Consider the following 26,676-nt stretch of genomic DNA (forward strand, 5'->3'; position numbering starts at 1 on the left):
GAATCGAATGCCGTGACCCAGCAGCAGATGTTCCAAGGGTGCCTTGAACCATCAGCACAGACATCAGCCACACAGACGCTTCGCCACAGCCATAGCCTCTGCTATCTCAGCCAAGAGCCTGAGCCCTAGAGGCCCAGCTCTCCCTAGTCCGGGCCTGAAGAAATAACGGTTCCCAGGAGTAGAGGAGGGAGGGAGAGAGGGGCCACACCGGGCTATGTGGCCACAGGGTGATGATACCTCTTCCTGCAGAGAAGATTCCAGTTGGTTCAGCTTCTCTTCTTTCTTCTTCAGCAGGTCATGACCTTTCCTCATGGCTGACTTCATCTCATCCAGGTGCCTGTGCTCCTACGGCCAGGGAGGAAGGAGGGGAAAAATGTCTCAGCACAGACGCTCGAGCCCCAGCTCTGCTATGTGATTGCTGGGTGGTTGTAAACGCATCCCTTAACTGTCTGTCCAGCTGCTCATTTGGCTACTTTCCCTCACCCTGAGAACCAACGGGACAGTGTGCTACGGAAGGAAAACCGGGCCTGGAGAGGCTAAGTTCTCCAGCTGTGGACCGAATGGTTCCCGTCCCTCTGCTAGCTCTCACTGTCACCCTTGCCCCCAACCAAAGGGATAAACCACGGCAGGGAAAGTGCCCAGGGACAGGGAGTGGGCACACCTGGGGAGCCCAGCCTAGTGTCTACACGCCTCTTGCTAACTGTTGCCCACAAGCTAAGCACTCAGACCTCAGGGCATGTGTCCCTCACCAATGCTGGCACCATCAGGATTACAAAGGTGCAGGCATGACCCAGGGGAACCCATGCTTTTGAGGCCTCGACTGGTACAAAAATCTGTAACATCATGTAATGACGGCATCTCTGTCTTTTTATCGGAAATCAGACTGTCGAAGAAGCCAGCCGGGGAGCTACTCAACCTTACACTGAGGGTATCCAAAGGTCTTCTGTCTCCAGTGTAGCAGAGGAGCAAATAAGAACACTGGATTTGAAATATTCTAGACATTGGCTGTATCTTTCACCTAGGAACGTGGCAAGGGCAATACAGGTTGAATATCCCGTTTCCAAACTGCTTGGCCTCAGAAATACCTGAGACTTTGTAGTTTTTCAGATTTAGGGCTATCTGCATGGACTTTACTGCTTGAACTGATTTGGGAGTTAGGGACCCTCAACCTGTATACCTCACTCACTAAAGATGATTACTGTGAAGATAAAACAATTTATTATTAGAGAAGGTGTTTACACATGGTGTATGGCCATGAGGAGGCAAGTGCCCCCATGGCCCATGTGGCCCATCTCAGAGTCCCCAGAATGTTCAGCTGAGAAAAGTTAGCACCCCCAGAACTCCCAGTACAGTCTGGTAGGCCCTCCTCTACGCTCCTAACCTCATCCAAGTTCTTGCGCACGTTTTCCAGGATCTTGGTGCCTGGGAGGTCTTCATCCAGCTCCTGGGCACTAGCCAGCTCATGGCGCCAATGTTGCTGGGCGGCCTTCAGTGCCGTCTGGCGCCTCCGCATGGAGCGCGTCTGGCGCACCAGGAACTCCTTTGCACTCCGTACAGCTACGCCCTCAGCAGAGAGGAAGTGCCGGACACTGTGGGGCAGCAGGGAGCAGGGAGGAAGACAGAAGGCTACCCTAAGCCACAGGGCCAGTTCTTCGGCACACGTCCACCTGAACATACGCAGGAGCTACTGGACTGGGGCTGGGATATCACTGTTAGATACCTAGAGTGTGTGACACTCTGCAGACTGTCCCAGGAGCCTGTACTCAGGTAACTAGACACTCCTAGGGGGTCTGATCTTCAACTAGAGGCCCGCAGATGCCAGCATGCTGTGTTGAAGGTCATAAATTGTAGGATATTAGCTTAGCAGAGAAGATTCTTCCATCCCTGGGTCATGCCTTGAACCAAGCCCCATTGAAGGTCACTGTCATCTCAGCTCTGATATAGCACTCATTCACGGCACACGATGGGCTAGGGAAACTCACCTGTCCATAGACAGGTCGATATCCTCCTTGCTCTGGGAGAGGGAAGAGAACACCTCTTGGGTCTCATTCTGCAGACACATGATAGAAAAGGTCAGCTGAGTGGGGAGAAGCAAAAGGATCCTGAAGCCCCTCCTGGTGCCCTAGCCCAAGAAACAGTCCCCAGGTGCTGTTGATAGACAGGTGCCATCTGAGTGATGGAGAGGGTGGAGAAGGAGAACAAGGAGACTAGATGCTAAATAAAGCAGAGCCCAGTTCCTCTCCAAATGCCCCACCTTTCTGCCTCCCACCCACAACCCTACCCTCACTCCCAGGCCTCAGCCCCTAGCTCACTGTGCCAAGGGATTTCCTCAGGTCGTCAATGTGGAGATCTGGCTCCAAATGCGGGGATGTATTCTTCTCAGCTGCCAGCTCTTTCAACATGTCCTGCTTCCTTTGCACTTCAGCCTCCAGGCCGCTGTGGTGAGGAAGAGAGCGGGAGGCAGGGCCGTGAGGCCGGGACGCGGACACCAGAACCCAGAGTCCTCTCTCTCTTTTAGCCTCGGTACTCTATTCCCTACGAAGCGCAGCAGAAATGTGCCAGCTGCTTCTGTGTTCCAAGCTGGGCCCTCTCCCTGTGGAGGTCCCTGGGGAGACGGGGCCAAAGGCGGCAGAGGCCAGAGGGCGGGGGAAGAGGTGGCCAGGAGCAGAGTGCCCACACTACCTACCTCACGTGCTTCTGCAGCCTCTGGCTTTGTGTCTGCAGCAGATCCACCTGGGACTCCAGCTCCACCCGCCGCACACGCAGGTCATCGATGACCCTTCGTAGCTGCCGCTTCGAATCCACCAGGCGGGCGTGCTCTTTCTTGGCTTCTTCTAGGTGCTGATGGGTGGCTGTGGCTTCCTGGGGCAGAGGAAAAGGTAAGAACACCCACTGCCCCAGTGGGGAGAAGGTGAGGTGCAGACAGCGTCAGAGGTGTGCGAGACAGAAAACAACAAGACGGGATGAAAGCGAGAGCCACTGAAGCCAGTCTCTAGGGTCTGGGGTCTGAGGCTCTGCCACCAGAACTCCACTCCCTGAGGCTCGAAGTCAGGTCCACTGGGGAACATGATCCTGGCCAACACAGTCTTAGAACCCCAGGGCCTGGACAGAAGAGGTGAACAGATGGTGGGGGCAAACAAGGGAGCCAGGGTGGCAAACAGACCTCCTTCTCCAGAGCAGCCTGCCTCTGCACGTCCAGGAGTAGCTGCTTCTCTTTGCGAACGTTCTCCTCCTGAAGGGAGGTAAAGCCCCAGGCTGACTGCAGACCCCAAGCCTGAGGTGGAGCCCGCCCTGTGCTCAAACCCCCTCCCCAAGGCAAGGCGGATCTAGCCATCACCCTCCCTCACCTGGACATCCAGCTGAGCCAGTCTGGCCTTGATATCTTTCGTTCTGGTTGTAAGTTCCACCTCTAAATCTTGTAATTTCCTTTCCTGGCGAAAGTGTGGTAGAGAGAAAGACATAGTGTAGAAAGGGTGAACGGTATTAGCTGAGGGATAAGAGAAGGGTCCAGAACCCAGCATGCCACACCCAACTCTAAGCTGGACTCAGGCTGGCTTCCTCTTCCCCTGTCCTTGCAGCCTTCCAGCGTACAGCATGCCACATCTTGCTGAGTCCCAGTGGGGCAAGGGGACACGAACCTGCCCACCCCAAAGACAAAGACATAAATGGGCTGACCTCTCCTTTCCGGGACTGGGCCTACTCCCGGGCTCAGAAAACAAAGGAGCAAAATAGCCAGGGTGAGATCCCTTCCTGAAGGTGCCAGACTCTGCCCCACAACTCTTGGATCAGCACCCAAGACTTCCTACCCTGCAGCGGAAGAGTGCAAGCGCCCCCCCCCCCCCCCCCGCGCCCCCAGGCCCTCACCTGGTCCCGGTGCCGACGCCTCAGGTCCTCCAGCTGCTGCTCCTGCTCCTGCTTCATGTTCTCTAACTCTCGCTCATGGGCCCTTCGCAGGCGTTCCAGCTCTCCTGTCAGGTGCCCCAGGAGCTCAGCCCGCTGCTTTCTTTCCTGAAAAGATCATGGGGCCGCCTGTGGGGACCTAACACCCCCAAAATCAGTCTCCTCAACTCCTGCCGTGTTAGATCAGCGAGATCGGTGAAGATCACTATTTTTGTCCCGAGGCTGCTGTTTCGGCCCGAAAAGACTGCACAGTCTGGATTCCAGTGACCAGAGCAGGAGCCCGAAGGTCTCCCACAGGACTGAGCTGTGTGCTACAGTCACACAACTACCCTGTCCACTGTTCACCCCCAACGGGAGCAAGCCAAGTTGAGTTGGGGTCCGCTCAAGTCGTGGAACATCCCCACTTCTAGGCTGAAGATGGATAACAAGATGGTTACTGATACTGTCAAGTTGACAGAGCCTGGGATCACCTAGGAGACGGGCTCTGGGCATGTCTGTGAGGGATTTTCTAGACTGGGTTAGCTGAGGTGGGAAGACCCACCGTAAATGTGGGCGGCACCGTTCCACAGGCTGAGACTCAGACTGAAGCAAGACCTGGAGCTGAGTGTCCGCACTCATCCCCTGGTTCCTGACTGTGGACACAATGGGGCCGACTGATCATGCTTCTGCAAGAGTGTAACTTGAAACCCTTTCCCCGCCTCCCCACCCCCCACCCAGGTGTCTTTGTCAGGTAGTTTGACACAGCAACAACATAAGAAAGTAACTAATACAGGCAAATAATATCAGCTACTGTTTGGCTCCTGGTTTTTCCTTGTTGTCCTGAAATTCCAGGCACCCTGGGGCATGGTTCTGGAGTGACTAAAACTGAAAGCTGTGGAGTCAGACAGCTTGGGAAGGCGGCCTAATTCTCCCAAAATGGGGGTGATGATGCACCCATTTCCCAAGGCTGCCTCAAGGACTGAAAGCAGGAGGATGGCTAAGGAGCTCAGAGTAGTGCCTGGCACCTAGTAAAAGCTTGGTATGTATCCATCAGTAATCATTACCATTTAAACAAAGTACAGCCACCATGGGGGAATAAGCGCCCCCCCCCTTGTTAGGGGATGACGGTTTCTCATGCTTCAGAAGAAAAGCAGAGCAATGGCCTTGTTATTGGAGGATGCCAGAGAAGTAAATCTCCTCTAACCCTTTTCCAGATCTCGGCCTCCCCCGAGGCCCGGCGGCCAGCAAGGGAGGAGGGCAGGTGGTGTTTCTATCTTTCTGTGTGCTGGACAGGGAGGGACTGAGCTACCTCAGCTTCATAGCGCTCTCTGGCTTCAGCCATCACTTGCCGGTGTTCCTCCTTCATCTTGTCCATCTTCCTCTCATGTTCCCTCTCTACCTCCTGGCGCTTGTCTCGAAGGAGGCTGCTGAGCTGGAAGGAGGACAGCAGGAACCCAGCTTGCAGGACTGAGAGAGTGGACAGGCCTGGGGACCTGAAGGTCTTACCCATGAAGCGTCCCCAACACACACACAGAGCACCAAAGCATGCATACACCTGAACTGTTACCACGACCCCTCCCTACAGGCACACAGGAGCCTGGAAGTACCAAAGGTCCCGGCTTTGAGGGGGTGGAGGCCACTGGGGCTAGAGGGCCCGGAGACCTTAGTGGAGCTGACACAGAGCAGCACTCACCTCTTGCTCGTACTCAATCACCTGATGAACCTTCTGGTGAGCCCTCTGCTCTGCCCACCCAAGGCTCTCCTGTAACTGGGCCTCCTCCTTCTCCTGAGCTCCCACTATCTTCTTCTGGAGGCCGGAGACCACCTAAGGAGACAGCGGCACACACCAGGGAGTGTGGCCCTCAGAAGCAGAGCCACCAAGCAGGGCCTCACTGCCAGAAATGCGGCACCCATCCCAGCATGCTGTGGGGAAGGAAACGCACTCCCTATTGGCCAAGTGGGACTGAACCTCAGACCAGGCTGTACTCTTCTCACCTCCTGGTGCTTGGCTTCCAGAGAGGAACAGAGCCGCTCCAGCTCAGCACTGTGCTCCTTCTCGAGGCCTGCCAATGCCTGAGGAGAAGCAGAGAGCCTGTGAGAGAAGAGGGGAGGGCGCCAGCCAGGTCCTGACCATGGGAAGCCAGGGTTCAGAAGAGCACCTTGTTCTTTGGAAACAAGGGGCCAAGGAGAACCACAGGGACACTTCTGGGGGGGGTTTTTGGGTTTTTTTGGGTTTTTTTTTTTTTAATATTTTTTTTTAATTATTATTATTATTATATTTGTGTTTTAATTTTACACATCAGCCATGGGTTCCCCTGTCCTCCCCTCTCCCGCCTCCAACCCCACCTTCCCCCCATCCCCTCCCCTCCATTCCCATCTCCTCCAAGGCCAAGACTCCCCTGGGGATTCATTTAAACCTGGTGGATTCAGTACAGGCAGGTCCAGTCCCCTCCTTCCAGGCTGAGCATGTGTCCCTGTGTAAGCCCAAGGTTCCAAACAGCCAGCTCATGCACTAAGGACAGGTCCCCGTCCCACAGACTGGGTGCCTCTCAAACAGTTCAAGCTATTCAATTGTCTCACTTATCCAGAGGGCCTGATCCAGCTGGGGGCTCCACAGCCTTTGGTTCATAATTCTTGTGTTTCCATTCGTTTGGCTATTTGTCCCTGTGCTTTTTGCAATCTTGGTCTCAACAATTCACGCTCTTACAGTCCCTCCTCTTTCTCGACAGTTGGACACCTGGAGCTCCACCTGGGGCCTGGCTGAGGATCTCTGCATCCACTTCCATCAGTTATTGGACGAGAGTTCCAACACGACTGTTAGGGTGTTTGGCCATCTGATCACCAGACTAGGTCAGATCAGGCTTTCTCTCGACCATTGCCAGCAGTCTACAGAGGATGTATCATTGTGGATTTCTGGGGACCTCTCCAGTACTCTGCCTATTCCTGTTCTCATGTGGTCTTCATTTATCATGGTCTGTTATTCCTCATTCTCCCTTTCTGTTCTTGATCCAGCTGGGATCTCCTGCTCCCCTAAGCTTTCTTTCCCTCAAATCTTGCCCTTCATTACTCCCACTGTCATCCAGGTTGTTCATGTAGATCTCATCCATTTCTCTGTCATTGGGTGATCCCTGTGTCTTTTCTAGGGTCCCGTTTTCTAGGTAGTCTCCCTGGAGTTGTGTAGCAGTCTAGTCATCTTTGTTTTACATCTAGTATCCTCCACCTGGCCCCCTTCTGTTTTAAAGTAACTCAGCCCCTAAAGTCTGCAGCTGGCAGAGGGGTAGGACAAGGCCGCTATAGAGGGGCCTTTCAGTAAACCTCAGGTCACTGCTTCCATCCTGACTCTGAGCAAGCCCACAGGTACATACACAAACTCACAGCTGGGGATGAGAGCCAGGCCAGGCCAGATAGAGGTCAAAGTGGACCCTCTGGGAACCTGATCCAGATCACTGGGTGTCTGACAACCAAAGCTCTTTCACCAAAAGAAAAGTTCTGTGTGGCCTGTTAACTGTGGTCTTTAATTTGGAGGCTGACATGATGCTAGAAGGAGAAATCCAGGAAAGGAGGCCTATGCAAAGGGCTAGGCTCTTATTCCAGAACAGAAGTCAGGGAACAGCACCTTTTGTCAAGTCCGCTGCTCTGGCCGCAGCTCAATAACAGAAGCTCCCCAAATCCACAGGACACTTCCCTGTACATCTGCTTCAGAGAGCAGGATGAGCTTCCTGCCCTGAGCAGATCCACACGATGGGCTCAGGGAGTCAGCTCCCCTCCTGTACCCCAACCTGGAGCTAGCCCCTCTCATGCTCTGCATGCGACTTCACTTAGCTTGCTCACCTCTCTCCTCTCCCCTTCCAGTTGCTCCCTCAGCTGCTGCAGAACCACCTCCTTCTCAGCCTCCTTCTCCGCCTTCAAGGCGGCCTGGGCTCTCCTCTCCTCAGCCTCCAGCTGCTCCCTCAGCTGCTCCAGCACTCTCTTGCTTTTCTGTTCCAAACTGGCTCTTTCGGCCTTCTGTAGGGTCTCTGATTCTTCTCGAAGCCTCTGCAGGGCGGCCTCTTGCTCAGCTCTGGGAAGACAGAATGGAATGAGAAAAGGCCTGTGTACTCAAGTCATCTCCTCAGGCCAGGCAGCTCCCAGTGCAGACTCACCTAATTTGGTTTTCAAATGCCTCTGTACTGGACTGCACCTGGGCCCGGATGCGGGCCAGCCTCTGCCTTTCTTCCTCTCTTATCCGAGTCTCCTCTTCCTCTTCCTCTTCTTCCTCCTCAGCAGCTTTCTGCAGCTGTGCCTTCAGGAGGCTAAGGGACAAGGAGAGGTAGGCTGGTGAGAGCGACCACAGAGGTCTTTTTTGTGTTCCGGACCCATGCCACTCGGCCTCTAAGAGCCTTACGGCCTCCCTACAAACCACCCTTGGTATTAGAGATCAGTCAACCTCTCACCCATGCTGGTTCCTCATGGACCTAAACTCCATTTACCCTTGCCATGGGAAGCAAACAGCAGGCTGCTTGGTCTGAGGCTCCCTTCCACCTAACTGGTTATCCTCCTGGAGAAGGTATTCACTCAAGGAAGGTTACAACCACCCCAGGAGCCAATGTCTAGGCCCACATCTCTCACTCCTCAGTCATCAGGCTCTATCCTAGGCACACCAAACGTATCACCATCTCCAGGTCTCACTACCCTTCTCTTCTCCCCTTGGCTGGTTGCTCATGCTGCTTCTTTAAGCCAAGAATTCCATTTTTCTATCTGACAAAACCATATTCGTTGCCCAGTATGCAAGTTCCTCAGTTCACCTTCCCCTTACAATCTGCATGCAGGACTTTCCTAGTATAAGCTGCCTTGTGCCATGAGTCACGGTACCTCATAACTAATCTGTCCTGCCTGCTTTCCTTGCAAGACGGAATTTCTTCAGAGCAAGAATCCTGCCTCTTGCCAGGCAGTGGTGGCACAAGTCTTTAATCCCAGCACTTGGGAGGCAGAGGCAGGCAGATCTCTGAGTTTGAGGACAGCATAGTCTACAGAATGAGTTCCAGGACAGCCAGAGCTACACAGAGAAATCGTGTCTTGAAAAACCGGAAGAAAAAAAAAAAAAAAAAAAAATCCTGCCTCCTTTTGGGGGAAGGGACAAGGGTCTCTTGTAGCCTAGGCTGGCTTCAGATTCCCTATGTAGCCAAAAGTGGCCTTAACTCCTGGTCCTCTTCCTTCAGCCTCCAAGTGCTTGGGATTACAGGCTTACACCACCACACCTGGCTAATGATACTGTCTGTAAGTCTTTTGTATCAAGCACAGAATATAGTAACAGACGTAAAATGGTGCTCAATCAATGTGGTGGGTTTGTGCAATTATCACCTAGTCCCAAACTGTGAGCAAGTCTTAAATGTCCACGAGAGGCACTTTATTTGACCAATGATATCCATCATTTCACCTGAAGCAAATACACCTCTGCTTTTAGAAACGACATCTTTTTGAGGGGTAGCTCCTCACATAGACCCTATAAGACTAGTGGATGTGTACAGTGCATCCAAGAAGTTCAACCCTAAGAAAAACATGACTCAGAAGACCAGAAGACAACCTCTTTGAAAAGGTCTGTAGTGAATTCCAAAGCCAAGACAGATTTAGGACTTTTCCTACTTCAAGTTATTGATACCACTGCTTTCCTCCATAATGAGAAAAAAAAAATCTGAGCAGAGTACAAATCCTTCCTTTTGGACTCCCCCAAAACCCTGTCTTTTTTTCCATGGCAAAATTTGCACAGCCAACATGAATGTCGGGGTGATGGGGAATGTGGAGCAATCCAAGCTCCCCATTTCACACCTAACAAAGGGCAAGACCCTGCCTGACTTCTCAGTCAGCAGCAAGCAGGAGGGAAGTTTGTGTGGAAAGAGAAACAGAAGTCTCCTGAAGGCTTCTAGGAGAGCCAGACCAGGCTCTTACCCAGACAGACATCACTTTGTCATCCCTGGCTAAAACTATGCATTTCAACCCCAAATCAAAACAAGAAATGCCATTTAGGGAGCAACTAGCATGTTCTAGGCTCTGGGGCAGATACCCCCAGCACCCTGGTCTCCATAACAAGCTTAGGGCCCTTAGGAGCCGCCTCGGAGCGCTGGAGATGCTGTATTCTAGGGTAAGCCTTCTTTGGCTGCTCCCTGGCCTTTAGTTGGCCCAAGATGTGACAGAGGATGGACGCTGGGGCAGGGAACCTGTGTTGGGCTAATGAGAGGTTGAACCTGACCTCCCACAATTCAAGGTGATGGTTATCTGTTTTGTTTCCTCAAAATTAAGCATAGATTTGCTATCTTTGGTCTGAAAATAGTAACTTTCAACGGTTCTTGAATGTTCTGTCTAAAAGGACAAGCTTTGGCATCAAACTGTCAACAAAGGACATTCACACGTTTCTGAAGCAGCTTTCCTGGCCGGGGGCTGTGGCACACTGCCCTCTTGGTAGCCATTCACCCTTTTCTTCTGAGCAGAAGCCAGGCTAGCTGAAGGGGTACCTCTCCAGTCTCCCTGTCACCCCAGGAGCCAGGCCAGAGCTGCTTTCCCTGGATAACTAACGCCATACAGCACAAGTTTCTGGGAAAGGATTCTAGGAGTCACTTGGGTGAGGCCGTGGTGTACCAGATGGGCCAGCACAGGAAAAGGGTGCCCCTTCCTCCCCACACCCCTCCACAGGGCGCGGGGGGGGGGGGAGACCTGAGGGATTTCTCCTTCTGCTGGTGAAGCCGCCGCACCTCCGCCACCGCCTCCTCCTCCTCTCGCCCCAGCCTCTCTCCCGGCTGCTTCTGCCTCTCTTTCTGCAAGTCCAGCAGCCGCCTCTGGTCTTCCTCCAGCTCCTGGGTCACTGCCTCTTCCATGGCCTTCAGGATAGCCTCTGAGAACTGCTTCTGGGGAGCTGCAGGCTCGGTGCTTTGCCTGCATGGGGAGGGGGGCGCTCACCACTCCAGTGCTAGTGCCCACCAAGGTCCCACAGCTACATAACATCACACCAAAACTCCGATAGGGAGCCCCAACAGGTCACACAGGGACAGGCCTCACAGACTGGATAAGGTCCAGGATCGTAGGAGGGGGATAGCCCATAACAGCCCTGAGAGGCTGTGGCCTGCGAGGTGGTTCAAGAACTGGCAGAGTAGAGGGTAAAGTTCTCTCCCTCACGGGCTCTCCCCGGGAACGGCTCACAACCCTGTCTCAGTGACCCCACTATAGCTCTGCCTGCTACTTAAGGCTCTTTTCAGAAACAGGTCCCAGAGTCTGTTCTCTGCCTCCCAAACCAAGCAGAGGCCAAGGCAACGCAGAAGAATCTCAGAGGCTGCTACAAAGTTCCCTGCCTTGCTACCAAAGGAGCTAGGTGCTTCCCTGAGCCAAACGTGGTGAAAGGCTTTCGTCCGCTCATGGTTGCATTAATGTCTGGAAATGGGGAGAAACTCTGAGCGAAGCTGACTGCACAGAGGACTGTTAGGAGGAAACAATGGCATCAGTTTACTCTATGTCTAGAGAGTCATGAAGAGTATCAGGATAAAGTATTTTACTTCCTTAAAAGCCAGGAGGCATGTGCACCCCTGGGTCCCTGAGCATCACATTCCAGCCGGTCTCAGCCCAGTGCTCAGGCACCACAGACCGGCCATGACGCAATCCAGCAGGAGCATGTGGGCAGGACCTGAATCCAAGAACCACTTCAGAGTCAAACAGGGAGCTAGCCAGCCCGACTGAGAGCCCTAAAACTCCCTCCCTCCTGCTCAGCAGTGTGGCAGATGGAAGGCAGCAGGAGGGGACGGCTCAAAATGGCAGAAGAGAATAGGGTGAAGAATCCCACTGTAGCCCGCAGAGACTAGCAAGAGAAAGACAGAAAAGGCTAGTGGCATCTCTGAAATACCGTCAAGACCTGTCCTTCCCTATTCCTAAAATCAGAACTGAGAAAATACCCCTAAGCCATGCTCTCAATTCTCTGCTCCCAACTCCGTCCCCTCCCTCCTTCCACATCCTGGCTTCCTGAGTCCCCTGACACAGCCAGCTGATGGCAGATACAGCAACATGGCTGCTACCTCCTCTGAGAATATGCCCTCCACAAGGGCCTCCCCTCCCAGCTCTCTGCCTCATCAACCCTCCAACTCATTTCCAACCTTGGCAGAAAGCATCTTTTCCCCCAGCAACAGTACCTTTTAATGTCGGTCTCCCTTGTGGGCTGCAGAGCTGTGTGCAGCCCTAGGGACAGATGCTGCAGGAAGATGGGGCATCAGACCACACGGGCCCAGGCTATACACGCCAGTGAACCTGCCTGCACACCTGACACACAGGCAAGGGAGCCTGCTTCCTGCCTCCTTAGTCTAAAGACTTGGCTATCCTGAACACCTTGCTTAGGTCGAAAGCACTGAATAACGCCTGAAAGAGCTAACAGGAAGGCAAGGGCTCAGGAAGAAGAGGTGGGTCTGGTTTCTAGGCCAACCGCTCAGGTATCAGTCTCCGTGAGACCCAGTTTCCAGTCATGGGAGGCAAAGGGGAGGCACCGGGAGCCTCATCATTTCAGGTTGGCCATCAAGTAGCTCAGAGATACACAGGGGTGAGCAAGGTGGGGAGGCAGGGAGGGAGAGGTGGTCCCCTGGAGCATTCTGAAGTACTACTGCTAGGCTAGAGAGCCAGATACCCCGACTCTCTGCAGTAGTGCTGGGGACTGAACCAGGACCTTGCTTGTGCTAGGCAAATAAATGCTCTACCACTGAGCTACACAGCCAGCCCGTGGCTTGGATCCATTTACTATTCCGCAAATGCTAACAAAAGATGCAGACAATGGAGTCTATGGCCTAACCCTTCAGACACAGCTGCCAGATCAGAAGTCCCACAACCACTCTGAAAAGCAGCCAGCTCCTACTGGAAAAGACTCAGGAAAGCAGAGCAGGCTCCTCCTGCAGATAGGACACACTGAGCCCGAGGGCCAGTAAAATGTCTGAAAACCCCAGAAGGGACAGCATCATTAAGACAGGAAGAAACATGAAGTCAGGGCACTGGACAGCCAAGGTGTCTTAGGAGGAGCTGAGCCAAGCCTCTGGCCTTCCCAGAGGGCCTGGGACCATGCCCTGACCTCTACTTAGCTTCCTCCCTCTGAGCCACACTCAGCTCCTGTCCTCATGAACAGCTGTGGCCCTGCCCCACTGGGCCACAGTCTCCCAGGAGAGCTGAGAAAGCCACATTTGCCACTGTAGGATAGCTCACTGAAAAACTGTGGTTGCTGCATGGCCATGCAACTCCAGCAAGGTTAGATGATGAGATGGAGACCTGAGATAATGTGCTCATTGGCCTGGGCAGCTCTCAGTGAGTCAGCAGCAGAAAAACTGTCTGCTCAACAGCCCTGGGTCCTTTGTAGCCCTCATTCACTGGGGGAAATTAATAAATCCAGAGCCGGGCACAGCTACTGCAGGCCTGAAGTCAAAAGTCAGGGTTCTAGAGGACAAACCTGCTCACTCTGTGACTCATCAGCAAGTCCCCTCCCCACCCTGAGCTCCCATATTTGTTTTAAGAGAAAACTGGTCCTTGGTGGAGGAGAGAACATACTTCTCCTAGTTCCTGTTAATGAGCCACAAGGTTCCTCTCAGCCACCCTCAGACCCGGCAAGGACCAGTGATGGTTGGTGGAGCTCTCAAAGCTGCACACAGAGCACCAAGGATGCATTCACCCTTCACTCCATTCCTTGCCACCACTCAAAGGGCATGGGCACTCAAGCAGTCCATACACTGGAAGACAGGACAGACACACAAAACTGGCCCTTACACCTCCGGAGAGACAGGTGAGGCGGGGCTGACTGCCACCTTCTCCTCAGGCTCCTCAGCCTCTTGCTGCCCAAGGCCCAGCTCTTCAGCCTGGGAGTGCTTTTCCTCAGACCTCTCAGGGAAAGCAGGTGGGCTCAGGACCTGCTCCCTTGTAAGCAATAAAGAAGCAACCGTGTTAGAGCAGGCAGGAAGGGCAGAGCTCAACTTAGAGCCTATTCAGGGTCAAAGAGACAAGGTGGCATCCCCACCCCATCCCCATCCCACCCAGCCTCTTCTATGTCATTTGAAGTGAAGACCAGACATTACCACCCGCATGGGAAGAGAGATGGCCCATCACCCAAAAAACACTGCACACAGCAGGTGTTCAATGGATGCTGTTGACTAAAATTGCTACAGCTCAGCTTCCCTTGTGGCTCATTCAACTGTATGAATCTTAAGACCAACATCTTCTTGCCAGGAGAACAGAGGCACTGGCAAATACACCTTGGGCTCTGGACCAGTCTGGGACAGAGAGGTCTTTCCATCTGGCTTGAGGAGGTCCAGCCCCCCCGCCCCCCAGCACTGCCCTCTGGCTGGGCTTGGGACAAAACAGTGCTCCAGCTCAGTCTGAGACCAGAGGTGGGCTAATGCCCGGTGGGAAGTGTATATGAGAAAGCAGCTGAAGGGGCCCCCCAGCAGGAATGCAGTGGTCTGCCCTGGCAGGAGGCACACCCTTATTCAAGCCACCCCATGGCTCCCCCATCAGGTTGGTTCCCCTAACTTCAGCTGTAGACTGAGGACGATGAAGAAGTAGATCCGCCATGCCCAGCCTCTGCTGCTCTATACTCCTGCAGCTTTGGCTGCAGTGCCTACGACAGCTCTCGTCCCGTCTCCAGGCCCACTATTCCTTACGAATGCAAGGACACATGGAGGGGCCACCACCCTCAGGGACCCTTCTTCCTCATCCTTACCTCTGGAGGGGGGCCAGGGGGCTGGGGCTGGCTACAGAGTCCTTCCCAGGCTCCTCTGCTTCCTGCCACTCGGGCTGCCCCTCCAGGGTCTGCAGAGGCCCTTCCTCCCTGGCCTGGCTGTGAAGGGCACTCTGGAGCTGCTCCCTGGACAGAAATGGGGAGTGATAAGCTGGTCAGGGCAGCCAGAGGAGCAGGGTCAGGCCTTAACTTGGAAAGTAAGAGCAGATACAGTATGGGGGGACAGTGTGCACCTCCTCCACTGGACAGGAGTCGCTGCACCCCACACCCACAGAGGCTGGAGACACAGCAGTCACACACAGCACGACAGCACCCTCCTCAGCCCCCTCCTGCAGGGTTACAGCCATGTTCTCAGTGCCCTGCTGCATCTGCCTGGTCCAGCAGCTGAACACCTTCACACATATGTCAATTCTCAGAACCCACCATCACTGCGGCCAGGGAGGGATGAAAGAATTAAGGGAAAATGGGGAAAGGAAAGCCTGGAGAGATGGCACAGTGGTTAAGAGCACGTACTGCACTCTTCCAAGGACCTGAGTTCGATTCCCAGCACCCATGTCAGGTGGCTCAAACCTGCCTGTAATTCCAGCTCCAGGGCATCTGGCACCTCTGGCTTCTGTGGGCACTCACCTTCATAGTGCACATGCATGCACACACAGAGATACACACATACACACTTAGAAATCAAATAAAAACACTGTAATGGGCAAGGCTAGGTTGGAGAGATGACTTGGTAAAAAAGAACACTTGTTCTTTCAGAAGACTCAGGTTCCATCTCCAGCACCCACATGGCTATTCACAACCATCTGTAACTCCAGTTCCAGGGGATCCAACACCCTCTTCTAACCTCCTCAGGTACCAGACACACACACGGTATACAGTCATACATGTAGGCAAAACATCACACACATAAAATAAATCTAAAAATAAAAATAAATGGGGAAGGGGATGCTAGACTCAAGTGGTCAGACAGTAGCCAATGTTGGAAGCATCACTGAATACAGCAAGGAAGGAAAGAGCAGACCGCTTTCTCAGACCCAGGAAGACATGACTACTACCCTTCGTTTTCCTGGGTAGTAGCCCTCCTGCTTTTATGGGATGAGGCCAGGGACACACACACACACACACACACACACACACACACACACACACACACACACACAAGCATGCATATGTGTGTGTGAGAAAGAGAGACAGAGTCTGCACAGTCATCTCTACCATCACAGGATCTCTCTCTCTCTCTCTCTCTCTCTCTCTCTCTCTCTCTCTCTCTCTCTCTCTCACCACCTCTATCATCACAGGAAGAACCCTGGCTCAGAATGCTGAGCTTCAGTACCTAAGAACATGGCTCACCAGACATCCAACAGGCACTTCAGCCTGTCTCACGACCAGATATACACAGCTTAATCCAGTTTAATCAGCCCAAACCACTAGAGAGGACAGAGTCCTTGAACTCACCAAAGGGCTATGTGCAGAGTCCTGCCAAGTGACACCTCACACTCGTGTCACAGCACCCCATCACAGGCAGGGTTCATCCACCCTACCCCAACACCACATACACACACCTTGTACTGCCCTCCAGCCAGGCCACCATCTGTCCTCCAGCAAGGGCATACGAGCCAATGCCAACCATAAGGACCAGGAGTTCTACCCAAGCCCACACCACCCTAAAGACACAGAATGCCTTGGGTCCCTGAGGCAGCCTCCCACTGTACCTCTCAGAGACTTGGGAATGCTTGCTCTGCGGCTCGGCTCTGCTGGACTGGCTGCCATCTTGTTCTTCATGGCCTAATTCCTGGGCCTGCAAGCAAGAAGCCAGGGAAGAAAAGCATCAGAGAGCGAGCTATGCACTACAAGAGTCTCTTATCCTGCCTGGTCAAATGCTCGGTGGGGGCGCTATGGCATGTCTGGAGAGGACAGGAGCCACTGAGACACAGAACATGTCTGTCTGCCATAGGATGCAGCTTCCTAAGCCCTAGCTAAGCCCCTGGCCCACAGCTGGAACTGGAGATAAATACTATGGTCACTACATTCATAGAGAGGAGCCAGAGGTGGCGGGCAGGGGGACCTGAGAACCTGGCCAGTCGCCTGGAGCCTGCACTGCTAGCCACAAAGAGAAGGCAATGATCTCCATGGACACCCTAAATTCACTGAGGCCTGGGTCACTGGGGCTGGCTGGCTGGCGGTACGGGGGTGCCAAAATAAAATGGTTCTGAAGCACCGGGATCTGGGTGGAAGAAGGGAAGCTATGCCCCAAACTGGAGGGTGCCGTCTGACTCTGGGGACAACAGTGGTATCCTTCTTCCACTGCTCCATCCTAGGACATGAACTGTCATTGGTAGACAGTGAGCACACACACACACACACACACACACACACACACACACACACACACACACCTCCTCTGGCAGCCTGAACCCCGCCATTTGATCTGACTCTGCCATTTGGGTAGGTAAGAAGGGCAAGGTCTGCACTAAAACCCAGCTCTCCCAAATTACATAAAAACCAGCAACGCCACCTGTTTCCCTGCCAGGGCTGCCACTCCTCAATGCATCGGCCCGGGCAGAGCCTACACGAAATCACAGGCAAGCACACCCTCCCAACTCCATCTTGCTCTCCTTCTAGAGTTCAGCTCACCACGAATCTTCCCTGCAAACCACCTGCGATCATCCTCTTGGTCTCATTTTTTCAAAGAAACAGAGATCACACAGACCAACTGCACGTCATAAACTATAAGTAACAAAACAGGGTGACGGCAAGAAAAACTCAAAAGGAGCCCAAAGCCACAAAGGACTCTGGGACTGGGAGGCTATAGAGGCTGACTGGAGTTGACCACAGACCATCATTCTGTCTGTGCCCTGCTTGCTTCATGTCCTGTACTTCTGCAGCAGGCTGAAGCAGCTTCCTGAGAGAGAAGGGCTAACTTGGGAAAGGCAGACAGTGGGTCTTCAGTAGTTTCACTTGATCCCAGAAAAGGAAAAGGGACCCCAGTAAGGGACAGGTGTGGTGACGCCCTTCAGAAAGGAGAGCAAAACAAGCGCATGCCACAGGCCTCTGACCCGACACTACTCAGGACCCCAGCCTCCGCTCAGCTCCTGAGTTTTGTTTTTAAGATCTAGTCCTAGGGTGGAAGCAGGAAGATTGCAGGTCTGAGACAGGCCTGAGAAACTTAGATGGTTGTTCTTTTTTTTTTTTTTTTTTTTTTTTTTGGTTTTTCAAGACAGGGTTTTTCTGTAGCTATGGAGCCTGTCCTGGACTAGCTCTGTAGACCAGGCTGGCCTCAAACTAACAGAGATCCACCTGCCTCTGCCTCCCGAGTGCTGGGATTACTGCCCGGCCTATGGTTGTTCTTCTTAAGGGCAGGGACCAGGGTGTTGAGGCAGCTAAGTGGTAGAGAACTCACCTAGCTTACACAAAGCCCTATATTCAATGTCCAACAATGGAAGGAGAGATTATTATCTTGACTGTGATGACAGTTTCAAAGGAATACATGTGGCAAAAATGTATCCAATTTTTCTCTTTAAATATGCAGTTTATTATGTGTCCCTTACATCTGAGCTGTATCATTTTCTTCCGGTGTCAGGGATGGAATCCAGGGTTTCACATGTGCTAGGCAAGCGCTCTACCACTAAGCTACATCCCTAGTCCTCAAAATAATTCCAAGATGAAAAAACTGAAGACAGTTTATTTCTAAGGCGCTCCCTGCTCTTAGGCCTGGGAGAGATCAGAACAGAAGAAATGAGACCAGAGCCCAGAGGACCACAAAGAAGACTGCACCTATGGTTCTGTCCATACTGTGAAGCGGCTGCCGCTCCCTCCTACAGCTCCACCCTTCCACACCCCAAAGACAGGAGACAGCTGCAGGCCAGGCCCTGTCAGAGGTACGAGCATCTACACTACCATCCACACTCCACCATGAGGGATGAAGGATGAACTAGACCTTGCTCTGTGGGGCTGCCTGCCAGCAGGTGGTAGCTGCTGAGAACTAAATCCAAGCCGACCCCTGACCTGCTCTTCTACACCCAGGGTAGCAGCCAGAGGAACTACTGGCCTCATTATGGCTCAGGTGGGCCCAGTTCCCAAGAAAGCCAGCCTTTGGAGCCATAGCCACTGAACTCACCCTGCCTTATGGACCTAGTGACTTTCCTACACCCTTGTTACCAAAGGGACCTCACAGCGCACCTACTCCAAGCTTGCTACCTAACCCTACCTGCCCTTCCCCGTGCCTTCATATCCTCAGCACTGCAAACAGGGGGGATCCAAAGTCTAGCAGAGACCTGGTCACTGGGTAGCCACCCAGGAAAGCACCAGCCAGACAAGAGAAGAACATGTGGGGCTCAAATGCAGTCTGAAAACACTATTCTGTATGCACCCCACACACCAGCACACACCAGCACACACCAGCACACACCAGCACACACCAGCACACACCAGCACACACCAGCACACACCAGCACACACCAGCACACACCAGCACACACCAGGCTGGGTTCATATTAAACACCATGTTGTTTCACCCAACAGATTCCCATCCACTCAAGCCAAGTGCTCCCTAAAACCTGCAGAGACTGTGTGCCAGAATCCCTCTTCTAGCAGCCCACAAAGGAAACAAGCAGCTGCCCTGACTTATGCCACTTTTAGGGCAGCATCTGTCTGTGTTTCAGGCACCTGTGTACCTTCCTGGGAGGAGGCCAGCTTAGGTCTAGCAGAGGAGACAGACAAAACACTGTAAAAGCAAAGTAATCCTGGGAGCAGAGAGGGGACAAGTCACCTCCTCCAAGCAGACACCAGAACTGGGTCTCAGAGCCTAAAGAAGAGAACACAGGGGCCAAAGGGGAAGCAGCAAGGCTGGCAGAGCAGGCACAAGAGGCAGCATATGCAGACTGGTAAGGCGAGTGGTAGACCCAGCTGCTGGGTGGCAGAGCTGGAAGGGATGGGTGGGCAGGTGGTCAACCCTCAGTTGCTGTATGAATAAATGGACATGCAGCAGGGCAGGAATGTTTCAATGCATAGCAGCAACAAAGCAGTCACGGCCAGAAGCCCTGTCGAGGCAAGTGTCTGGACAGAGAGAATGTCCACAAGTCCACACTAATGGGCAGACGTCATCTATGGGTCACCCTTAAAAGTAGCTGCCAGAAAAGGTGAGGGCCCAGCTTAGCCCACCCAGACTCACCTCCCAGCAGGCTCCACCCATGACCGGAGAAAGCATGTCACCATCCAGCAGGTGCTCTGAGATCCGGCTGCGAAATCCAAAGTCCTGGAGATGGTGGAGATGAGACAATCAGCTCTGCCCTTGTCCCGGTCAGCACTTGCCCACCTTCAGAAAGGTGTGCACTGTGTCCTAGACACCGAGCTCAATGCTGTGACATCTTAGGAAGTGCTCAGAGCAGGCGAGATGGGAGAAGGAGAGCCAAACGCTCCCTGTAGACACTGAGTGGAGAGCAGGAAGGGCTACTGTAAAATTCTTCTGATTTTCCTATATATTTGGTGTTTTTCATAATAGAACTATAGACATAAATAACCCTTTAAGACTGAAGTGGACACAGCTGCAGGGTGCGGAGGACATGAAATTTGGCCCAGGACAAAAGCTGGTAACAAGGGGGCTGCAGGTCAGATGAGCCCCGGGCCTGACTCTTCCTATGACACATACCTCTTCCCAGCTGTCTCCCCCCTCACCCATCCCATACCCAAGCAGGGCAGGAGAATGCCAGCAAACCCAAACCCATGGGTGGCTTGGAAGTGAGACTTGATGGGCTCCTTCCAGCCTTCTCCCCAGAGAGGTGGCTCACGCTCTCTCTCGAGACACTGGGATTCATTAGCAATGATTTGTCCAGAGTCCTCTTGTGGACTTACAGCAGGTGCCCACACCAAGCCAAATTCCTCACTGCCCTTTGGCTGCCAACAGGACCACACTATGCCCCTTCTGAGCCTAAGATTCTGCCGGGCTGTGAAGGATTGCTATCCAACAGCATTCTAATGGGGACAGTTTTGCCATCCCTAATGGATGGCGGGATGCCCAGAAAAGGTCTAATCCTGCTGTCTCCAGCTTCCTCCCTCCACACCCAGAGTGAAGACTGCTGCTGGGCACGGCAGCACACGGTGGCAGCTTTGGAAGGACCAGACCACTTGTTTCTAAGAGTTCGGTCAAACAGTTATCCATCATTGTCAAGTGTTTAGTTGGTTAAGTAGATTTCTTGTTGTTTTGTTTGGAGGTTTGGAAGGTTTGATTCAGTTTGTTTTGGCCAATAATGAGTTTTGCATTTGTGGGTTTTTGTTTGTTTTGAGGTTTTGTTTACTTTTCTGTTTCATTTTTTTGTTTTGTTTTGTTTTGTTTTGTTTATTGTTTTTTGCTTACCTTTCTAGTTTGTGGAGTTTTCTTGGATTTTGATTATTTTCCCTTCAGCTTGATTTCTACTCCACCTAATACAGCGGCCATCTGCTTCCGAAGCCCACGGCTCAGTGTGGGCCAAAGCACTCAGCTGTCTACCTCCTCTGCACCCCTCCGATCTTCTCTGTTCATCCCTGACCCTTTTCCACTAATCCCTTCCCTTATAACTGCCTCCTCTGAGCAGATGGAGGGGGACATGCAGAGGTAACAATGGGCCAAAAGTAGTCGAACCTTCCCTTTAAGACTCAGACATGGCAAATGGACTTGAGATCCAGCAGGCTGGATGAAGGTCCAGGACACAGAAAGCATGGAAGACCTGGCAGTGCAGGACAAAAGCCTAAACTTTCTAATTAAATCCTGGCCAAAGCCTAGCAAAGTCCTCATGCGTGGCTCGTGACCCAGGAACACCTGGAGCCTCCTAGATACAACTGTCCTGCCAGGCCCCAGGCAGCCCAGGTGACCTCGTAGACAAGTCACACAAGGTAAAAGCACTGACCCTGGCCCTTCACAGACTGTGCTCTGCCTCACTTCGTTCCCACAGCAAACTGTAGTGGGCTGTGCTACCCCTGGCTTCTGAGTTGAGGATCTGGAACTAACAAGACCTAATTTTGAGGGCTAACTGCCCCACTTCCCAGCTGTGTGACATTGGTAAACTACTTCTCTAGGGAAAAAGAAACACCAAGTTCTTTCATACCGCCCTGCTGCAGCTCACTGCAACTCACCAAGTTCTTTCATTCCACTCTGCTGCAGCACACTGCAACTCACCAGGCCAAGGAAAGACTTGGGAGCAGAAGCTTCAGACTCGGAGAGCTGTGGGTCCTTCAAGTGTTCAAGGACCTCTGACTCCTGCAGGGACACATGACAGAAATGCCCCCCAAATTTTCCAGGCTGCTAGCCATGGAATTCCCAATAGGCCATAGGGCCAACACAGAACTGAACCCAAGCCAAAAATCCACCCATTTTGAAAACCAGCAGATATAAACACCTAGATAAGAAAGGGGCTCTGTACTTATGCTGATAGTGGACAACCACACCCCAAATCAGATCAGCAGGATTTAAACAGGAAAGGAGAGCTAGTAGAGACAGAAAGTCAGCAGTGTAGACGTTGATGCTATCTGAAAAAATAACGCTTACCTTAATGTGTGTGCATACTCTTGTGCATGCAGGAGTGTGTGTGTGTGTGTGTGTGTGTGTGTGTGTGTGTGTGTGTGTGTGTGTGTGAGAGAGAGAGAGAGAGAGAGAGAGAGAGAGAGAGAGAGAGAACATGTAGAAGCCACAGGTCAGCTTTGGGTTGCTCTTCACGCTGTTCATCCCCTTTGTTTTGGGCACAGAAACTTTCACCGGCCTGAAGCCCATCTGATCTGGCTAAGCTAGCTGGCCAGTGAGCTCCCGGGATCCATCTACCTCCCCGACCCCAGTGCTGGGATTATAAAATGCTCATCAGTACACCTGGCTTTTAAGATGGATCTGGGGGTCAAAGTTAGATCTTCATGTTGTTCAGCAAGCACTTTATGGACTAAACCACCTTACCAGCTCTGGAAGTATCTTTTCCAGGGCTTAGATAGAAGCTCTTTAAATGAATTCCCTCACTATATGGGAAAAGACTAAGGGTGGGAAAAGCTATAACGCCAATGGGGCGCACTGTATGTGTGTGCTCGTGTGCGCGTGCGCGCGCGCTCTCTCTCCCTCTCTACATATACATATGCACACACACACACACACACACACACACACACACCCTTCTTTACAGGAACTCCGACTGAGCAAACCAAGACAACTTACAGGCGGGAAGAAGTAATGACAGGAAATGAAGAGTGTGAACACCCCAGGAGGCGCCAATGGAAAAGCACACTTCTGCTCTGAATCCCCGGCGCCAGCAGGTCGGATGTTTCATATTACCTCCTGCTGAGTCTGGGCATATCTGTTACAATTAAGGGCTCTGGCTGATGTGGACAGCTGGATGCAGCTCCTGACTTGGTAATACAGACATGGGGACAGGACGCTAAGTAGCTGGAGACAGCAGCAGCAGGTTCCAGCGGACAACTGCCTTGGGACCAAGGGACTTACCTCACTGGTGTCTGATGTGCTCTCCTCCAGGGCGGACGCTTCCTTGACTGTTCCCCTCCTGGAACCTTCCTCTCCTGCCTCCATGGCTTCCTCTCCCTGCTCCTTTTTAGAGGCCTTGGCAGGGTGATCACCCCCAGGGTCCAACCCAGGAGCCACCTGACTCTCAGAAGCCTTGGGATTGCTGTTCTCATTTTCTTTCTGTAGGTTCCAGGGACTTGCCCCTCTTCCCCGGGACCTGCTGCCATCAGAACTGTCCAGACTCCGGTCAGCACCCTGGCTGAACAGCTTGCCAGGAGTCGGGGGCCGATCAGCATCCGAGTCAACAGAAACATCCTTCTTGTCCACTGGCTGGCTGCTTCTTGGAGACTCCTGGGGAGCAAAGACAATGTCAGAAAGGAGCCAAGAAGTTTAAAGACTGACACAAGATGGAGCGGCCATTCCTTGACCCTCAGCTGGCCTTCGTGAGCTCTGACCCTGTTATCCTACATAGCTCTGTGTGTGTGTGTGTGTGTGTGTCTGTGTGTGTGTGTGTCTGTGTGTGTCTGTGTCTGTGTGTGTCTGTGTGTGTCTGTGTCTGTGTCTGTGTGTGCACTGCATGTGTGTGCATGTGCATGCCTTGTACTTGCATATGGAAACCAGAGGTCAATGTCAGCTGTCTTCTTCAGTTGCTCTGAGATATGGCCTCTCACTGAATCTGGAGCTCACCAATTTGGTCAGACTAACTGGCCAACATGCTCCAGGAATCCACCTGTCTCTTTGCTACCACCATTGGGGTTCCAGATGTATCCTGCCATACCTGATTTTTAAGTGAATGCTAGGGAGCAGAACTCGTCTGTCTGCATAGTGAGCACTACCCACTGAGCATCTCCCGAGCCCTCCCAAACAGCTTTTTTTTTAATGTTTTGGTTACATGTGTATGTGTGGGCATGTGCATGTGAGTACAGGTGTCTGTAGAGGCCAGAAGTATTGGATCCGACTGGAACTAGAATTATGGGCAGTTAGAACTACCCAATATAGGTCCCGGGAACCAAATTCAGGTCTTCTGCAAAAGCAGTATGTGCTCTTAACCACTGTGAGCCATCTCTTCAGTTGCCCAAATAGCTTTGCAAAACACAGATTGCTGCCCCTTGGCCCACATCCAGATAAACTGAATGGCAATTTCTATAATGATACAGACACATCAAACAGGGCTTAGAAATTGCTGCAACTCTGCTAGCATCTGCCACATTCCCCAGATCCATCAGCCAAGCCCTCAGACCTCAGGAGCCAATATTTACTTAGAAGAGAACAACAACAAAGACCGGAACTTAGACTTTTCATTTTTCAAAGACAGAAAGGGAAAAATATAAGAAAGGTACCCTTCCTGCCCAAGTTTCCCTACACAAGCTCATCACCAGCAACCCCGCAGATAGCATCTTCTATCCAGGACTCTCAACCTGGGGTCTTTGAGAAGCGATGTCTAGAGGGATTAGCTGGGTGAGAGATGGGGCAGAGACGACACAGGAGGGATACAGGGCCTTCGGGAAAGACACAGGCCCATCACTGTGACAGACAGACAGAGGAGCACAGGACAGTTCTGAGCAATCGGAGCCAAGCAGAGTGCTCAAGCAGGCTGCTGTCGGCGAAGTTCCACATCAGGCAGGAAGGGCCCTGTCCCCAAACCCCTGGTGGGACCTGTCACACTAGAAGGAAGTGGAATCTTAGCAAGAACCAGCAAAGACAAAAGGGCCAGTAGCTGGCAGCTGTTAATTTTCTAAACTCCACTTTGGCTGGATCCCCTGAAAGGAGAGCTGAGCTGCACACTTAGCACAGTGACCACACCCTGTTTTTCACATACAAACTCACTAGTAAAAATCCAAGGCTGCTTCTGGTAAACTCTTCATAGAGCTGACCAAAATAGAAACAGAAAGCCCTCCCTCAGAAATACAGCCAGTGATCTCTCCTGGGCTCAGACTCAGAGCCTCCATCCAGAAAAACATCTGTGTTGGCACTTAGGCTGTCAGGCTGAACAACTCCTGATGAGGGATTTTTAAGACTTCAGATTCGCTATCCTGAAGACTAAAACAAGGAGTGTTTTAAGTGCTCCAGTCTGGATCTGAAGTGTCCCTCCAAAGGCCTGTGTAGCGGAGGCATGCCCCAGACTGGCATCACTGAAAGGGGTGGAACTCTTAGGAGGTCTTTGGGTTACTAGGGCACACCCTTCACCTCTTTGCCCCTTGGCTTATGGTGTGAACATCTTTGCTGTGCCCACATGGTCCTGCCATGATACGCTGCTTCACACACAGACCTAGAACAAGGGGTCTAATCAGTCACAGCCTCACTCTCAAAACTGCCAGCAGATATAATCCTTTTCTCAATATGGCTTGAGGTTCAATTGAGATATTTCACTGTGGTCTCGGAAAGCTGAGCATCCCAAGTCGAGTCAGCAGCTTAAGGAGACAGGCTAACCCAGGCTAACCCAGGCTAACCCAGGCTCCCAAGGAATGGTACAGGGAGGCAGGAGATGCAATCTCAAGCAAATTACTGTGCCTCCGTTCCTTCCTCTTAAATACACAGATTCTCGAAGTACCCACCTTACAAAGCCACTTGGAGGGTTAAATGAGTTAACACTCATTGAGTGAGGTGAGGAACTTAGAACTATGCCTGTCTAGACCGTCGGTGCCCCAGAAATGATCACTAATGTTTTATGATAATGAAGCCCCATATTCATCTTCTGAGCATCCTCAGTGTGCCGCACACCCACTGCCTTCGGGAATAGGAGATGACCATGCCCTCCCTGCCTGTGGGGCACGAAGATAACACTAAGAAAAGTGAACTGTCCCCAGTGGGCCTAATGGTGAGTTTTGGCCGCCCAAACCTACAAAGCACGGGATGCGGGTGTGACTTCTGGTCCCAAGCCTGCCCCTGGGGGAGGAGCAGAAGGAGAGGTGGAGAAGCAGACAGTAACCAGCACCACCCCACCCCTCTCAAAACTCATACAGAGTAACACTACCGTTCAAAGGGGTGCCTGAGGCCCCTCTCTTCAGTAAGGTAGCTTCATTCAAGCCGGGACCATGCCACCAACACTAAGCAGGAGCTCCACAACTGGTCTACCTGGCTCTGTGGCTCCAAGGGAGGAGGGTGAAGTTTACGGGAGATGGGGGGGAGGGTGTCTGTTCGCCACATGAGTCATTCAGCAAATGGGGCCAGGCCATGCTAGTCAGGCTCATCCTAGAGTTAAGGAAGGCTCTCCTGTCCTCCTCCTTCAATCTAGGGCTGAAACCTAGTCCTAAGAAGGTTACCTAGCAACAAACTTTGGATTAGGAGACAGACAGAGAAAGTGTCAGACACCAGAGAGCCCTTCCTGCGTCTCACAGTTCATCCCCACCATATCTCACACCCCTTCTGCCTGGGCTTGAACACTGGGCTATTTTTCTACTCTGCTAAGCACATTCTTTTTAGTTTTTAAAGGTATCAGACCTGGCACATGCTAAGCCTGTGCTCGACCACTAAGCCACATACTCTTGATAGAAACACTGCTCCACCCCAACAAATTACCACTAGTCCTCACAGCATCACCTCTCCCAGGAAGCCTTCCTTGGCCTTTGGTCCCTGGACCCTGGGTCTTTCTGTCACAGCAGCTATA

The 26,676-nt window shown here is 52.4% G+C and overlaps 1 protein-coding gene across 5 annotated transcripts in view; it reads right to left on the reverse strand.

Moving 5' to 3' along the window:
• Cep164 (centrosomal protein 164) overlaps positions 1-26,676 on the reverse strand; it is a 67,968-nt gene that overhangs the window by 5,573 nt on the left and 35,719 nt on the right. For 2 of the 5 annotated variants that reach the window (XM_036192107.1, XM_036192110.1), the window contains 20 exons: positions 23,052-23,420; positions 21,750-21,830; positions 19,770-19,853; positions 16,312-16,397; positions 14,582-14,725; positions 13,633-13,779; positions 10,567-10,785; positions 8,022-8,171; positions 7,711-7,939; positions 5,875-5,952; positions 5,573-5,704; positions 5,189-5,311; positions 3,865-4,008; positions 3,348-3,431; positions 3,164-3,232; positions 2,687-2,862; positions 2,313-2,436; positions 1,983-2,050; positions 1,382-1,589; positions 238-345 (listed from right to left, as the gene is read on the reverse strand). In XM_036192107.1, the coding sequence (XP_036048000.1) occupies positions 238-345; positions 1,382-1,589; positions 1,983-2,050; positions 2,313-2,436; positions 2,687-2,862; positions 3,164-3,232; positions 3,348-3,431; positions 3,865-4,008; positions 5,189-5,311; positions 5,573-5,704; positions 5,875-5,952; positions 7,711-7,939; positions 8,022-8,171; positions 10,567-10,785; positions 13,633-13,779; positions 14,582-14,725; positions 16,312-16,397; positions 19,770-19,853; positions 21,750-21,830; positions 23,052-23,420 (2,823 nt within the window). The remainder of the gene's footprint in view (positions 1-237; positions 346-1,381; positions 1,590-1,982; positions 2,051-2,312; positions 2,437-2,686; positions 2,863-3,163; positions 3,233-3,347; positions 3,432-3,864; positions 4,009-5,188; positions 5,312-5,572; positions 5,705-5,874; positions 5,953-7,710; positions 7,940-8,021; positions 8,172-10,566; positions 10,786-13,632; positions 13,780-14,581; positions 14,726-16,311; positions 16,398-19,769; positions 19,854-21,749; positions 21,831-23,051; positions 23,421-26,676) is intronic. The other 3 variants (XM_036192108.1, XM_036192109.1, XM_036192111.1) reach the window with 3 other exon arrangements.

This window comes from Onychomys torridus, chromosome 7, assembly GCF_903995425.1.
Source record: "Onychomys torridus chromosome 7, mOncTor1.1, whole genome shotgun sequence".
NCBI classification, from domain to species: Eukaryota; Metazoa; Chordata; class Mammalia; order Rodentia; family Cricetidae; genus Onychomys; species Onychomys torridus.